The sequence below is a fragment of the Venturia canescens genome, chromosome 10 (assembly GCF_019457755.1).
Source record: "Venturia canescens isolate UGA chromosome 10, ASM1945775v1, whole genome shotgun sequence".
Classification (NCBI taxonomy): Eukaryota; Metazoa; Arthropoda; class Insecta; order Hymenoptera; family Ichneumonidae; genus Venturia; species Venturia canescens.
Genome location: NC_057430.1, coordinates 18,818,112 through 18,834,151, shown reverse-complemented (window position 1 = coordinate 18,834,151; position 16,040 = coordinate 18,818,112). Strand labels below are relative to the sequence as shown.

The window sequence follows — 16,040 nt, the reverse complement described above, 5'->3', positions numbered from 1 at the left end:
AATGTTGTAAATGATTTTAACACGCATGATTCATCCTAAATTATGTACAAAAAAGATCTACAAATTCTTATTAAGAAAAATAGTATGATAGGAAACTTGAATATGAAACTATTACAGGCATAATTGTTCTTTAGTTTCTATTTTTCTCAATTGAATGTTTTTTTTTTCTTCTTTTCGTTTTCTGCAAATTACGAGAAGAGAAAAACCTTCATCGATCTTAAACCTTCGTCCTTCTTCTGTAACGGATTCTTTCCTCTTCGAACGATTTATGCGGCGGATTTCTCGTCCTCTTTCCATCTTCTCTCGTTATTTCTCTCTTTAGCGTCCAGCAAAAATTTGCCATCATATTAACACTTTTCACCTTCCCTAATAGCAATTCTCCATACCGATTGAAGAAAATGTACTCCAAATGAAGTTCTTACTTTGATAAAAATATGTTTTTATACTTTGGCTGAAAAAAATCGTTATCAGTTTGAAAAACGTGATTACATGATTCAATCGTATGGTTTGTATCGGTAGGAGCAGTTATAAAAATCGATGAAATCATCGAACGATCTATGAATATTTTTGATCTATTCTACCGAATTAAATCGTCTTATTGTTTGTGGTGATCGTGCAATCCAGTCTATTGACGGTCCATTACGCATCTAAGAATTTGAATTTGTGTCGAAAACATATTGACTTTATACCAATTACGAATTGTCGGATAGTATACAAGTAATTCATTTTATTTGCTTCAAATTTTTTCAACATAGCTTATTTTCTTTTAATCAACAACATCGCGCGCGAATTCCCTCACTCGTGCGCCAACAACATTTGCTCTTAATTAATGCTTTTACATCGTGATCGCGATATCAATCACGAACATCCAGCACTATCGCGTTCATCTTGACGCATTTTTTATTATTTGTTATTAAAAATCAACGTAGGGGAGTATGGGGCAAAGTGGCCCACATAAGGAATTTAACGGGTTTTGACGGTTAGCACACGGTCATTTACTTATTTTTATGTCCCAAAATTGATTCCACCTCCTTATTTCTCGAATTTTGAAAAAAAAAAAAAAAAAAAAATTTTTTGGGGCAAAGTGGCCGCCCCCTCAGATGCGGTGAAAATCGATAATTGTCACTTCTCATTAAATAGACGTTGTAATTGACTGTCCCCGCATGGAACATGAGAAGGCTGCGATAAAACGAGGCATAGTAGGGACCCTCCTTCGATGGGATGAAATAAAAATTAGTCAGCATACTTAGATAAACCCGTGGCAAAACCCCGTTCTTATCGGGCAAATCGTTGAAAAACCGCCATTGTCACGAGTCCGTCGTATCGCGCAAAATCTAGTGAGTAAGAAAAAAAAGATGATGAAAAAATAAAAATGCTTGTATTTTCTGCGATCAACCTTATTCGCATTCCTCCGAAAATTGGAGATTCGTTGCGGAACATGCCTGATTAAAATGGGCGCACACCTTGTGTGCAGGTGTTGATAAAGATGAAGTCAGTTATAAGTGCGATTTTTGTCAATAAAAATAAAATAGACGTTTATCAGTAATTCGCAAAATGATTCTTACCCTCTGCTTCAAATGGCTATAAATTTCTCAGAAAACATGGAATTCTCAGTGATCCTGTGCCCCGCATAAATCGGAATTCCGTGAGTTGCCACATTGCCCTATGTTCCCCTATATATAGATACACCGCAAAATTGAAATGTTATTTCAATGAAAAGGTTTGCTCAACGAAAGTCTCGCGACCGCAGTGACGATGAGTTCGATACGGAACGATATTCTTCGACGAAAACGACGACGGCGGCAACGACAGCGGTTGCGGCGGCTCATATGACTCGATACTCGAATGGACGAGCGTTTAGTCGGAGTACCGACATATGCAATTTCATATCTCATATACTTACTTATGTACCGAGCTGAAGATACACCTCTTTTTCAACTTTCATTATTTTCAATAGCGCGGCCAACAAAAGCGCAAGATGAAAATTCGTATCTGAGGAATCTCAGAGATGTGATCGCCAATCATATAGTACGCGCGCCGCGGTGTTTCTCTTCTCAATTCGTAGAAGGTTATTCCAACGAGTGAAATATATATGATCGGAGAAAATTAATTGTTCCGTGTGTTATTTATTCTGTAACTGAAATCGTGAAGGGAATTCTCCGTATTAGCAGGGCTTACACACCCGTTCATTAAAATTTAACGATAAGTTATTATTCTGACACACGGTGGTTGATGGTCTGGAAATTCCTCGGCGCTGCTCCGATGGCGATACAATATGACAAGTCTTTCAAAGGCTCACGATTGTGATTTCAATTTAATATGCAGAGTTTTATTTTTATTCCCGTTATCCCGTGCGACGTCGACGAAATACAAACAAATAGCGTTAAAACTTAATATTCGAGGAGATATAATTTATTATATAACTTGGAGAATTTAGTCATCGATATAGTAAAGTTATAGATTGAGAGGCATTCCGGTATCACGAAAAAAATGAAACGATTGAACCATGCGAAACGAGAAAAAAGCGCATAATCGCGAACAAAGAAAAAGGGTCCGAAAAAGGGTGTTTCGAAGCGGTGGACTCGTTGTAACAAAAGAAATGATCATAACGAATCATGCTCACCGTCAATGCGGGGTTCCGTTATGTATCCAATCCAGTCCTCGTCGAGTGTGGGCTAATTCTCGGAGAAATCAAGGAAACACGGTAAAAAAAAGCGTTAGTGAAAAAAATGACACTTGTTTTATCCGTCACTCGCGGGCCAATTGATTTCGAAGGAGACGAACAGGTTGTAAAAATTTTGAATTTACGACATCGCTCCGAAACGTAACACGCGTCAAAGCGAACAGTCTCACACAATATATGAAGAATATGGAAAATAATACAATCAACGAATCGTGACTATAAAAATAATGGAACGAAATTTGGAAATAAGCGTTGAAATCGAAGGAGTACGGAGTTATAACGAGAAGTGAAAAATATATGAAATTCCACAAAATTTTAAACAAATTGGTTGCGTACGCGACGAAAACGCGCGCGGGTATTTTCTTATCCCCTATGTGTTTAGAGGTAGCTTCCTCGGCTCTAGCACTCGACAAAATCCTCGGTGAGATGATGATGATGATGTTAAGGGTACGAGAGAACGCGTGGACCGGCCCCAACACCGGACGTACATTCGGCAGCGTCCTTATCAGTCGCGGTCCGACGATTGGCTGTATCGGAGCCTGCGCCTCGTTGACGCCCCCCCCCCCCCCTCCCCCTACTCGTCCTCCCACCCTCGCTCTCTCTCTCTCTCTCTCTCTCTCTCTCTCTCTCTCTCTCTGCGTCCCGCGCATTCCGAAGCACAGATCTTGCTATTCTCCCTCACGAATCCACGGTCTCTGTCTCTGTCTCGCTTTCACCTACTGGAATTCTCCTTCGAGTTCCTAAGAGGCGGGATCATCCACGCAAGGGTGGATCTTCTTCTCTTTCTCGCTCGTACTCTCTCTTTTCCTTCCACCCTCTCGCAATCCTATTCACGGGAACTGCGCGGAGGGTGGCCGCCGGTACCGCTGCCGTCGCCGCCGCCGTCACCACCGAGTTCACCCCGCGCGATGAGGTTTTCATCGCTGTAAGAGCGTGAACAAACCCCGCGTATATGCGCGTTTTCATACACATGCACATATATTTGAATTTCGCACTATTATATTTTCGAGATATTGTTAACATATATAGACAATCATAATGGGGCGGAGCGTGGATGTAGAGCGTGTACCGCGCGAGCTAGGATATAGCGGCCATGCAGCAAGAGATGCTTATTACTTATATATAGGTATAGTTACCGTTGAAGCAGCTTCGATCTTAGTTTGTTATTAGGCAATGATGCGTCGCGAATGGAGGAGGACCGAATAAATGGTGACGCGGGAAAAGTTTGTCGCGTATATGAAGCAACGTGATCGAAGAATAAAAATAAGAAGCCTAGACCTATACATATATAGCTACTGTACACGTTAGGGTGTGCGGAAAAAAAACGATATTTTTTGTTTACTTTGCATCCAGCCGAAAAAGGTGATTCAAGGTGAAAAAAAAAAAGAATCCCAGAAGGAGAGGTCACCAAAAAATTTTTTCGAATGGCGCTTTGCGTTTAAAGATTTTCCATAAGAATAACCCAGGAAATGATTGAGACCTCCGATCATTGTATCAAAAATCTTCAGGAAAAAATCGCACAATAACGACAATGATATGTTTTTATAGAAAATCGATTCCCCTACAAAAAAAAAAGTCCTTATGAACATTCAGCTTGGAGCAACTATTCTCGTGCTATCACCCTTCGAAGTTGGATCGATAGAAAAAAAAATTTCATAAAACTGTCTAAATCAAATTTTTCGTTTCACAAACAAACTTCTAGGAACTTTTTCGTAGAAAATTACTTGCTCTTTTAGAAAATCGTTATTATTATTCGAATTTTATAATTTGAATGAAATTACTTATTTTCATGATTTTCATCAAATCATTGTAAACATGTTTCGTGCTTGGTTTCCATAGGATAACAATGATTTCCACTAAAAAAAAAACCCTTAAATATAAACTTTCCATCTCGTTTTCATTACAATTGGGTATGAAAAGGAATAATAAAAGAAACGGCATTTATCAATAATCGGGTTTCAAAAGTCTTTACTTTTTGTCATGATTTTTTTTTCACCCGGTATCATACATAAAATTACAAATCGCCTTTGCTTACACGGGGTAAGATTAAATAATACCCATTGCTATTTTTAAGCGTGCCTTTATTGCAATTGGGATATTTTTCACGATAAGATTGCATTATTTTCAATAAATATTGTAACTGCTCTTCGTTTTTGGTCAATGAACCGTTGTAGGCTTCTATCAAAGCGATGCCACGTTCAGCCGCGTCATTGACATCTTTCAAATTAAAAAAAAAAAAATCTGAGCAGCTTAAATAACTGGCATTTTCAGGCCATAAGTCCATATTTACCCTCAGACAGTCGTGCGGTAAATTAAATTGGTTGAAAAGAAATAAGGATTCTTGTGTGACGAAATAGCTTATATCCTTTGAAAGCAACGTTTTGTAATCACTTTTTTTAATGATTACTCGCTCCGAAGGAATTTTAGATTTTGCTCGAGATTGCAACATTTCAGCCTTCATGCTCACCGGCACAGCATTGTCAAAAAGAGCATTGTTCGAATAATAATAACGATTTTCTAAAAGAGCAAGTAATTTTCTACGAAAAAGTTCCGAGAAGTTTGATTGTGAAACGAAAAATTTGATTTCGACAGTTTTATGATAATTTTTTTTCTATCGATCCAACTTGGAAGGGTGATAGCACGCGAATGGTTTCTCCAAGCTGAATGTTCATGAGGACTTTTTTTGTTGGGGAATCGATCGTTTTCTATAAAAACATATTATTGTCGTTTTTGTGCGATTTTTTTTTTTTTTTTTTTAAGAGTTATGATGCAATGATCGGAGGTCTCAATCATTTCCTGGGTTATTCTTATGGAAAAACTTCAAACGCAAAGCGCTATTCGAAAAAATTTTTTGGTTAACTCTCCTTCTGGAATTCATTTTTTTTCACCTTGAATCACCTTTTTTCGGCTGGATGCAAAGTAAACAAAAAATATCGTTTTTTTCCGCACACCCTAGTATACGTGCGTATAATGAATATAGTATGACGGATGCTGGGATATTTGAGGGACGGAGAGAATGAGAAAATGAGAGGCCCGCGAACGATTCCGAAAGCGTATAATGGAAATAACGTATGGCGCGGGGGCTGCGCATTTGGGCAGGAAGTAACGGACAAACGCGCGAGATTCGAAAGAAGAAATCACTCGCGAATGAAGTCGAAGCACGCGCCACCGAAGCACTTTCGTTCAACCCGGATGCATGCACAACCCGCTTGGCGTAATCACCGAACGAGAAACAAACAGAAACAACTCTCACTCGAGCGGAGCAGCTCATCGTTGCGAATACTAATGCGAATCCTCGCGCTCCATTAATAACGTATACAATAGATTAAATGTACGAAAAACGATCGGTTCGAAGTTGAATGGCCAGACAAATAATGTTTTCCAATTGGATCTCTGTCAACATCGAGTCATCTCTGGTAAAGTAGAAAAATTGATGAAGCATGCAACTTGGAGAATTTTAATTATTATCAAAGAAAACGATACTCCTCAATTATACCCGAATAAGGATGGATCCTCCGATTCGATCAGATTTCGTAAACTTATTTGCATTTTCTCGATATTATAGGTATAGCGCACCGCACGGGAATCAATCCGGTGCGTCACACACACACACACACACACGCGCGCGCACACGCACACACATACACACACCATTTGTCCATATCCTAAAATAGGAATAATCATTTTACGTTTTTTTTTCTTTTCATCAACGAAGCTTCATTTATCGGTAACGAGACTGTGCGTGCGTGCGTGTGTGTTTCTGCTCCTGAAATATGTATTAGTGAATAAAAGGCTATGCCGATGAATCAAAGAGAGCGATTGTCTCGTTGTTAAACGAGAACGGGACGGGCGGGAAACGCGCGAGCATAGAGGGAAGGAAATAAGGAGCAAAAGCGCAGAGGAAAAAGAAAATGAAGGAAGAATGAAAGGGAGGAAAGGGAAAAGGAAAAGGACAGGATATAGGGATATTCGAGGCGAGTGGCCAACAAACGCGATCACCGCTTGTCACGAAGAGAACAGAGCGCGCAACAGGTTAGCGCTACATTATGAGAGTTTATTTCGCATGCCATGACGACGAGTCTATTCGGGTGACACATATGAACAACGAGACGCCCTAGAGCCCCCCTTCCTTTCCCCTGTCGCGTAATATTGAAATACCGTAGAGGCGAACGAAAACGACCATTTGGCAGAGCGGCGGAAAATGCCAAGAGAAAGCACTAACTCTCGGAGAAATATCGAACCACCCAAATACATAATATATGTCCAACGTGATTTGCAGCGCGTGATAGCATCATTTAAAATCAAGTATATATATTCGAACACGTCCTTTGTTTCCTTTTTTTTTTTTTCTTTTTTTTTTCGAGCGGACACACCAAAATCCCTTAATTTTGATCAAAATTGCGTTTGCAAAATTGCACGTATGACGGACAAATGGAACCGTGAGAACTTTCCTCTTGCAACGCAAAGAGGCGAAAGCTTTTATTAAGTTAGCTATATAGAAGAGAGATCGCTGTATAGAAAAAAAAAAATGGACACGGCGTGATTTAATTTGTTACAATTAGGACACGTGGTTGTGTAAAAGAAAAATGCCGAGGAAGGGAAGAGGGTGACCGTATAGTCAGGCGAGTGAGGAGGGGTACGATAGAGTGGAATTGAGAAAGGGGTGAAATTAAATGATATACCGTTGTGATGTAGTTGTGATATATAGTTGGGAGTATAGAGCGGTATGGTAGAAGCGTATACCGCGCCCTGCTATTAATATCAGTTAACGAGCCGATATGATCGCGCACGGTTCGCTCGACGGTTGCCGCTTGGCGGTGGCTGCTACCCGGCGCCTGCCGCACCACCAATACCGATCCGCAATCGGCCCCACTCATGCACCTCCTCGTTGCTATTCACAATCTCTCTCCCTCTCTCACTCACGGGCTCGACTCCCTTTGCCCTTTCCATCGATCGTTCACGTTCGGCTGACTCACCGCGCGCGTTCTCCTGCAGCAGCTCCAATTTATCGGATCGTATATCGAACCTTATCTATCGGTGTAAATCAACGTATATAATCGAGAGCGCTCTAACACCCGACGCAGCAGCTCCCATCGAAACTCGCTCGATCGAATCCGCACTATCGACGACCGCGTTGCAAGATTCGATTGCGAAATATACCAACCGCAGCAGCGGAGAATAACCAAAATGTTATTCATATATTGAAGCGCAGTGCCCGCTTTTCGTATATCTCCATTACTATATATGCGCGACAACGAATTTTACCCGCAAGAATCTTACAATAATATATTAGCTGTCGAATGTGTTTGTACGTCCGATAAAACTATGAGAGAGAGAGAGAGAGAGAGAGAGAGAGAATGAAGAAGCATCGCGAGCGGGAGCGATATAGTTAGTTGGCAGCTCGGAAGCGAAATTTGGTCGGATTTAACATAAAAATGATTAAAACATGACGAGTCAATTTGACTGTAGTTTCTCGAGTCCATCAGCGTAGCCCGTAAGTATAAAGTCGTAAGGTGGGGCGGTATACGACTGATACTGAAATAATTTGCAATTTACGCGAGCCCCTGTATCGGTCATCGTTAGCCACCCTGCTCCTGCCTCATATGCATACAATATATATATATATATATATATTGTAGGCGTACATAGGCGTACAGAGAAATCGGCGGTTCTCTATTTCTACAGCGGAAGTACAGGGGGCTGAGAGTTTGGGGAGAGTAAAGCCGGTCGAAAGGGGGTTGCTTTCTCTCTCTCTCTCTCTCTCTCTCTCTCTGCTGGCAAGTGGAAAACGAGCGTGCCACGGCTCCGCGATTTCCATAAGCATTCATATATGCACGTTTCGGCGCATTATACTTGCATACCAAGCAGACCCTCTCCGGTCGTACGGTTCAGAGAGCTTAAGTGAGAACAGCGAGCAGGGTTGCCGAGAGTTGTACGGCCGGGCGAGTATCGTTCGGCCGTACGAGCATTTCGGTTGTTCCACCTTCGCTGTTGCGGGCATATCCTACAGCCTGCTCCTATATATGTATACGATGATGTGCAATACGAATATAGAAGAATACGTAGGTGTATAGGGAGATAAGGGCATGGTCGCAAGAGACACGAGTCCATATCCAGCGGAGAATGGCTCACGAGCCCGTGGCACGCGAGAAACACAATTGACTTGTAGATGAGGCGAAGCATCGATACTGCAGCGGGAGAGAAGTTGCCCGAGACCGTGTAGTCACCTGAGAGAGACCGCGCACTATCAAAATTTATCGGTTTCGCGCGCGTTCGCGCGTCACTCGACATTCTCGACATTCCAAAACTATAACAGCCCAGTCTTCGCGGCGAATATTACATATACGTTTACGGGGCAATCGGCATTTTTTCATCTTACGCGCATATTTTCGATAATGTTTTGTTAGGAACGATATCGCGACTGAAATTTCTATCTGATATCGGAATGGATCGTTGGATGACCATCGACTAAAAAAATACTTGATTCTGTTGAAATTGCGTTTCTTATTATATGAGCGACATGTGGTCCGACAAGGGCCCGGGGAGCCTGAGACAAAACAGGCCACCACCTAAGGAAATATCTACATTACATATAGCAGGTATCGCTTACTCTCAAATATTTGTATAATAACTGGTCGATAACCCTGAAAAATTACTGAAATTTTTTTTATTAAATTTTAATCCACTCCATCTCGAATGCTCCGTTGAAAAATCAGCCGAAAAAAAAAATTAGGATTACTTCGAAATTTCTTTTTTTTTCTTCCAATGCTAATTTTCTTTAAAACATGATTTTTCTTTTCCCTTTTGAAGTTTTTTTTCTTGGAATATTTAAAAATATTCCTTTTTTTTCGAAGAAAATATCAAATTGAAAGAATGAAAATAATAATAATAATAATAATTTTCGCAATTTTTCAAGTAGCCCAACGGGGTTCTTGCCCCTCTCTCTCCCCTGCATATATAGCCGTATACGAGAATGAAAAAATTGGCAAAACAGTCCTTATTGTAAGTCGTCCCTGCTGTAAAAACGCAAAGTCCACTGATATTGCACGAATGTACTCTCGGTTGCTTTTGGCCTATCTAGTCAATTAATCTTGGCCGCCGGTAGCAACCAAATAGCGAATTATTATATATGGTCTGCGAATAGGGGAGAGGGAAGAACGAAACGAAAACTGGCGAGATCCCGTGTGTCTCCCATTTCGAAGCAACCGCATCTCCTCTCATGTCTCGCCACTGCAGCTGGTGCTGCTGCGGCCAAAGTACATATGAGTAGTATGGATGCGCGTGCAGGCCCGCCAATCGTGTAACATGAAACAAATGGAGATCGTTCATACTCCTGCTCCGCAGCCGCACGAGCAGCAGATCCAACGAAATCATCTTTCCGTGACCTTTTGGCATTAAAAAGTTATTATTTCATTTGATTCGAGCGTCGTTAGCTAATATCGGAGGGCGTTTAGTCTCTCATTTGTTGCGGGGATGTTTATTATTATTTTCCCCCAAACTAAACTCGGATCCGTAACAATTGTCGTTGCCGCGTTTCCAGCAGTCGAGATTTTACCTCACGACTGATAATCAAGCCTGCGCGCCCGACTATTTACCATCCGAACTTGAGTCGGCGAAACGGTTGCATCCCCATACATAAAAATATCGACCGTTGGTTTTTCCACCCCTAAAAGTTTACCAACAGAGCCGCAATAACGGAGCTTGCTCCCTGAAGGCCGATGTCTCTGAGCGCACACGCATCTCACTCGATCCCCGCCCTTGTATGCACGCGTCAGCCGCCCGACGAATTGGCAAGCTTCGTTGCGAAGGGTGGTGGTATACGCGTCGGTGGTGCTGCCACACCACCGCCGCTACTGCTGGTGGTGGTGGTGGTGGTGGTAGTTGGTGGTATTGATTATATGCTTTCATGGCGTTGTCGGCGTCATCGGTTCTCGTCACACGACGACGAGAGGGGCCCTCGTCTCGTTTGGCGCCGTTATAATTCGGTGTCGCGTTGGCCCGTCGTGCGACCATAGCCTTCTCCCCATTGTTCTTACCCCGTTCGAACTCCGCCTCGTCGTCGTTGTCGTCGTATATTTTTTATTCCTTTCAATTTTCCAAACCCTCACCGGTACGGATCCCAACGAGTCGAAAAGTGTGGAGGATTTCAAGTGCCGCTGAAACATTTTCGTATTGTTCGCCGCTATACACGGGGCTTCCCCGTTTTCGTCATCCTCGCTGTGTGTATCTCAAGTATGGAATAAAATGTTATTTATTGTATCGTCTAATCATCTGTAGACAAAAAAACGTCTCAGAAAAGAGGCTATATATATATATACGAAAATGCCAGTAAAATATCATTCAATTGCCATTGGAAATTGAAATCTTGTTTACGCTCTCTATAAAACAGTGATTGAAGGAATAGAAAAAAAATGAAAACAAGAAACGTACAAAAAAAAAAGTGGCTGTAGTCGCGGGTAAGACGGCGGTCACGACGAAAAACTGGAGGATCGTGTTCGCCACGGCAAGGTGGCTAAACTCGATCAGGAGGGTGGCGGTGATCGTGCTTGTGGTGGTGGTGGTGGTGGTGGTGGTGGCGACGGTGGAAGAGGTGGTGGTGGTGGTGGTGGTGGTGGTGGCGGCGGCGGCGGCGGCGGTGGCGGCGGCGGCGGCGAATGTGGCGGTGGGGACAACGGTGACGGCGGTCATCACCGACACAAGACGACGTGGCGATAATTTAGCGGTCAATCGACAGGCGATTGTTACAAAAATAAATTTGAAAACACGGAGAAAAGATGGTCATGATGGCTGGCATGGACGACCACGAGAGAAAAGTGGTTTTGGAATTCTGCCACCTGCTCGAAAAGAGCAAGCAGCTGTTCAATGGTTTACGCGACCTACCCCAGTACGGTCACAAGCAGTGGCAAGCCTACTTTGGACGTACATTCGATATATACACGAAATTATGGAAATTTCAGCAACAGCACAGGTAATCGATCGCTTTTCGTTCGCCCTTCGAACAATCGATCCTCCAAATAAAAAAACATATCTGCACCATCGTTCCCTTCCCTCGGGGTGGCTGGCTGGCTGGCTGGCTTTGCAAAACACGTCCGACTATTACGATAGTGTTCTACTTTTTACGAAAGTATGAAACGAGTGCACGCTTCCTCTCGCGGCAGAATCTCATGTCAGACACGAGCGCTTCCCTGCTGCTGCTAATTATGTAGGCAGTGAGAGGAGGCAGTCCTTGTCTCTCCAAGATCTTCTTCACTTGCCTGCTTCTCCTCCGCATCTCCCGTGTTGCATCCACCATTTCAATTCAAACGCGTCATTCGAGGTATCCCTTCGTGTACGAATTATACCCGGATCCCTCCCCTATATAATCGTTCGTTATTATTATCACGAATTTCAAATGAATGCTTTCGAGTTTGTTCGAGAATGCCAAAACTTGAGAGACTCGAATAAATTTATTTGAGAAACGATAAGTTTTAACGAAAATAGAAGAAAATATCGTACGAACGTATATATACAAAGTTTGATCGAAAGACCGCAACGAATCTGTTGTAATAAAACAAGCTTTATATCTCGTGGCTTTATAAAAAACATGTTCCACTTTCGACGAGCCAGCTTTCCATCCATCCATGCTTTTTCTACTCTCTGTTGTTTCGTCTCCTCCTCGTCTCTGTTTCCCTGCTCCCTTTTTTTCTAAATCTTCTGTACGCGCCATTGACGCTTCCCCCGCCGCCCCGAATCGTGTAACAACTTGTAAGCCGAATATATATATACTTATATATACATACATTATTTTCCCGCGTTTTGCTATATGGTCTACGAGAAAATTCGATAAGCCCGCGAGGTTAGCGCTTGTATGTGCGCTAACCGTCCGTATAATGCAAAAGCTCCCACATTTAAAAGGAAAAAAGAAGATGAAACAAAGAACGCACCGCGAGCTCGCGTAAACTCGTGCGGTATGTGCTCAACGCGCGAACTTTTAGTTTTTCGATGTACCGAAATTTGTTGGGAATCCCAAGAGATTGACGAGTTAGCGGACGATTAACGTGTCATGTAGCTCGTGGCGTATGGCTCACCCAAATTTCTGCGGGTCAGACCTCGCACGTGCCGGAGCGCGAGGAAGGGAGAGAAGACCCTATTCCAATTCTTACTCCTCTTGTTTCTGCGTGGCTACGCGCTCGCGCGCGCGCGCGTAACCCTAAAAGCAAGATGGTAGGGGGAGAAAGCGCCGCGCGCGAAATGGGTATAACGGAAAAGGGGATGGAGTCGCCACCGTGCGCTCTTCTCGCGCTTGCCCGCCGGTCGAGGCTTCTATAGGACACTTGGAATCTGACCAAACTGGTGTGTCCTTGTCCCTATATTATACGAACAAGAGCCACAGAGAAAAACGAGATAGCTGACCGGAAGCAGCGATTTTTTTTCTCTAGATAGAGTTTGCCTTGATGCATTCATCAAGTTTGTAAAAAACAATGCGCGGTCGGTGCTGGATGCTGGATTACTTAGCCCGGTTATCCCGCAATTTGAAACGAGATCGATAGATATTAAATGTGTATATATAGTTGAAATTAGAATTTGGGCTACTCGTGGGAATTCGGATCTCGGAAGATGCGGCGGCGCACGAGCTTCAATATAAAACACGTTACTTTTATTCAATCTTATAGATAATAAAGTTTTCAAGTTTTTTCACTTTGCTCAGCTTGCTAGAGAGCAACCTGATTCGAGAGCAGAGTAGATTTGGAAAGGGAAAAAAAAACATCGCGATGAGAGTTTCGTAGAAGACATTGTAGGCGCGCGCGTGCGCGATATATGCATGTATAGAGGTATCATATCGAGGCTGGTAAAAAAAAAAAAAATGATAAAACGTTGGTATTGTTTGATTTGGCTGCAGGGCTATATTGGACACCAAGTACGGGCTGAAAAGATGGCAAATCGGGGAGATTGCGAGCAAGATAGGCCAGCTGTACTACCACTATTATTTACGGACAAGCGAAACGTCGTATCTTCACGAAGCTTATTCGTTCTACGCTGCGATACGAGGCCGAGCTTATTACAGCCGCGCAGCGAAAGAGGACCGTAGCGATCTGATGGTAAAGAAATTGCGTTATTACGCACGGTTCATCGTGGTATGCCTGCTCTTGAACAAAATGAAGCTGGTGAGAGAGTTGGTGCAGGAGCTGGATGCCCAAATAGCCGACTACGCGAGCACGTACGAACCGGAGGATCAGGTAGAATGGAATCTCGTTCTCGACGAGATAAAGGGTTTCGTTAAGGCCGAGTCGGCGGTAAGCGTGTTGCATTCCGACTCGAATCCGGTTGTTTTGACACACCGATTGGGCCCGGTAACGTCGCCGCCGATCGAGCGCTCGCCACCAATGTGCCTCACCCTTCAGGAGATTCTGATCGTCGGTAATTGCGCCGAACAGGTAAAGTTCAGCGAATTATCGGTAGACATGTTTCGAATGCTCCAGACGTTGGAGCGGGAGCCGCGCGACGATCCGAGCCATCTCCACGATGCATCGCCAGCCGGTAGATTACCCTTCAGGCCGGGACCTTATCCACCGGAGAACGGAATGCCGCGTCGTGATAATCCGCACAAGTATCTACTGTACAAGCCTACCTACAGCCAGGTTCAGGTATTTTTAGCGAGCGGCTTCAAGGAATTGCCGGCTAACGGTGCACTTTTGCTCTATCTATCGGCCGACGGATGCTTCTCCACGGTCAAACATCCCGAAGAGAGTGAGTCGCATACCTCGCATATATTATTAAAATCAAATATATTTTAATTATATTGGCTCATGCACGTGCGGGCATGTGAGAATGAATCTGAGTCCCGATAGAAAAAATATATAAACTCTGTGGTTCCACTGGATTTTCGTATTACTTTTTCCAAGTGGGTTACGACCTCGGTGGCGTCACAACCAGCAGTAAACGCGATCCCGAACACGGAAAGAGGCCTACCGGTGGAAAGGAGCCTCACTGTCTCTATCCGGGGGATCTTTATCCATTCACAAGGAAACCGCTGTTCGTCGTCGTCGACTCGGACAACAGTTACGTCTTTCAGCAAATACCCCGATACTTTGGTCAACCGCTTATGGTACTCATGTCACCCCAGGAGACACCCTCAACCTTGAGGGATCTGCGACACGGTGGTAGCCTCTTCACCCTATTCTTACACGCCCCACTCGCCGCCTTTTGCCTTATATGTAACGTCGGTAGCTTAGCCGTTCATCATTGGGATCGTTGCCAGAGCTACGTCGAACGTTTTCTCGTCGAGGCGAGTCGCCTCGTTCTACGTTCCAGATGCGGTTAGTCCTCATCGGCTTTGACCTCTCTTTTCTTACCATGTCGAGAGAGAGAGAGGAGAATCTCGACAATGTCTCTCCAATCTCGCTGCTCTTTTAATCCTCTATGCGTGCATGGGATCTGTATATAGCTTACGACGAAATTACGGCTTTGTCGCACTAGAGTGTCGAACGCGACGATTAGAGTTTTCCAATTTTCCGTTTCATTTGACACTACACCCCCCCCCCCCCCCCGTTTATCGAGTTTGCCGAGCTTGACAAGTTGACGCAATAGCAGGCTTTGCGGATCATTACTTAATAAATAAAGAGAATACTTTCTCATATAATTTTCAGAAAGCAGCATACTTCAGTTCTTCGGTGACGATTTTCTCAGGTTGCTACTGGTACGCTACGTATTTTGCGACGTCGTACTTCACCTCCACCGCTCTTTTCGGGGTCGTCATCAGCGTCCCTGTTGCCATCCGCCATTACCGGAAGCCGAAGTATTACAGCATCCGGCGTTACACCACATCGTGCTCGATCTTGCCGCATCTATTGACGCGCGTGATCATTTTTCCGAAAGCAACGAGCTAGCCTGACCCCGGCATCAAACCCGGCAGGACCACCGCGATAACGTTAAATCCCCGTTAACGAGTTATCACCATCACGATTACGATTACGGCAATTACAATTACAATAAAAACGTTACATTGAGACCTCATTAAAACGCGTCTCGAACTTGATTCTCTCACTCGCACCATGTGTTTCTCATCTTTTTCTGGCTCTCTCTCTCTCTCTCTGCACTTTTTCTCTCCTGTCTTTGATTCTCAAAACATTTCGTTTCACCCGATAGATATTCCAACTATTTTCGCTCTTTTCGTATATATATTATGGAACTATATTATTATGAAGCTTTCATTGGTGCGACCAATTGGCCTAGAGTAATGATGACGATGATCGAACGACCGATGTCTCTCGTGTGTTGCGGGTGAAGGTAAAAAAAAAAAAAAGGAATAATAAGCAACATTTTTAAGACTGGAACCTAAAATAATGTACTTTTGAAAACTCCAGCGTTTGGACCGTAA

The 16,040-nt window shown here is 43.5% G+C and overlaps 1 protein-coding gene across 2 annotated transcripts; it reads left to right on the top strand.

Annotated features, from left to right (window-relative positions):
- Positions 1 to 11,323: 11,323 nt before the first annotated feature.
- On the top strand, positions 11,324 to 15,682 carry LOC122417620 (protein SCAI). 2 transcript variants are annotated; one of them, XM_043431291.1, is made up of 4 exons: positions 11,324 to 11,651; positions 13,563 to 14,410; positions 14,569 to 14,979; positions 15,310 to 15,682. In XM_043431291.1, the coding sequence occupies exons 1-4, from the start codon at positions 11,458 to 11,460 to the stop codon at positions 15,552 to 15,554; spliced, it is 1,698 nt and encodes a 565-aa protein (XP_043287226.1). In that variant the 5' UTR covers positions 11,324 to 11,457; the 3' UTR covers positions 15,555 to 15,682. The 2 variants fall into 2 exon arrangements, with proteins under 2 accessions (XP_043287226.1, XP_043287225.1); XM_043431290.1 differs by having other exon boundaries at positions 11,325 to 11,651; positions 14,566 to 14,979.
- The last annotated feature ends 358 nt before the right edge of the window (positions 15,683 to 16,040 follow it).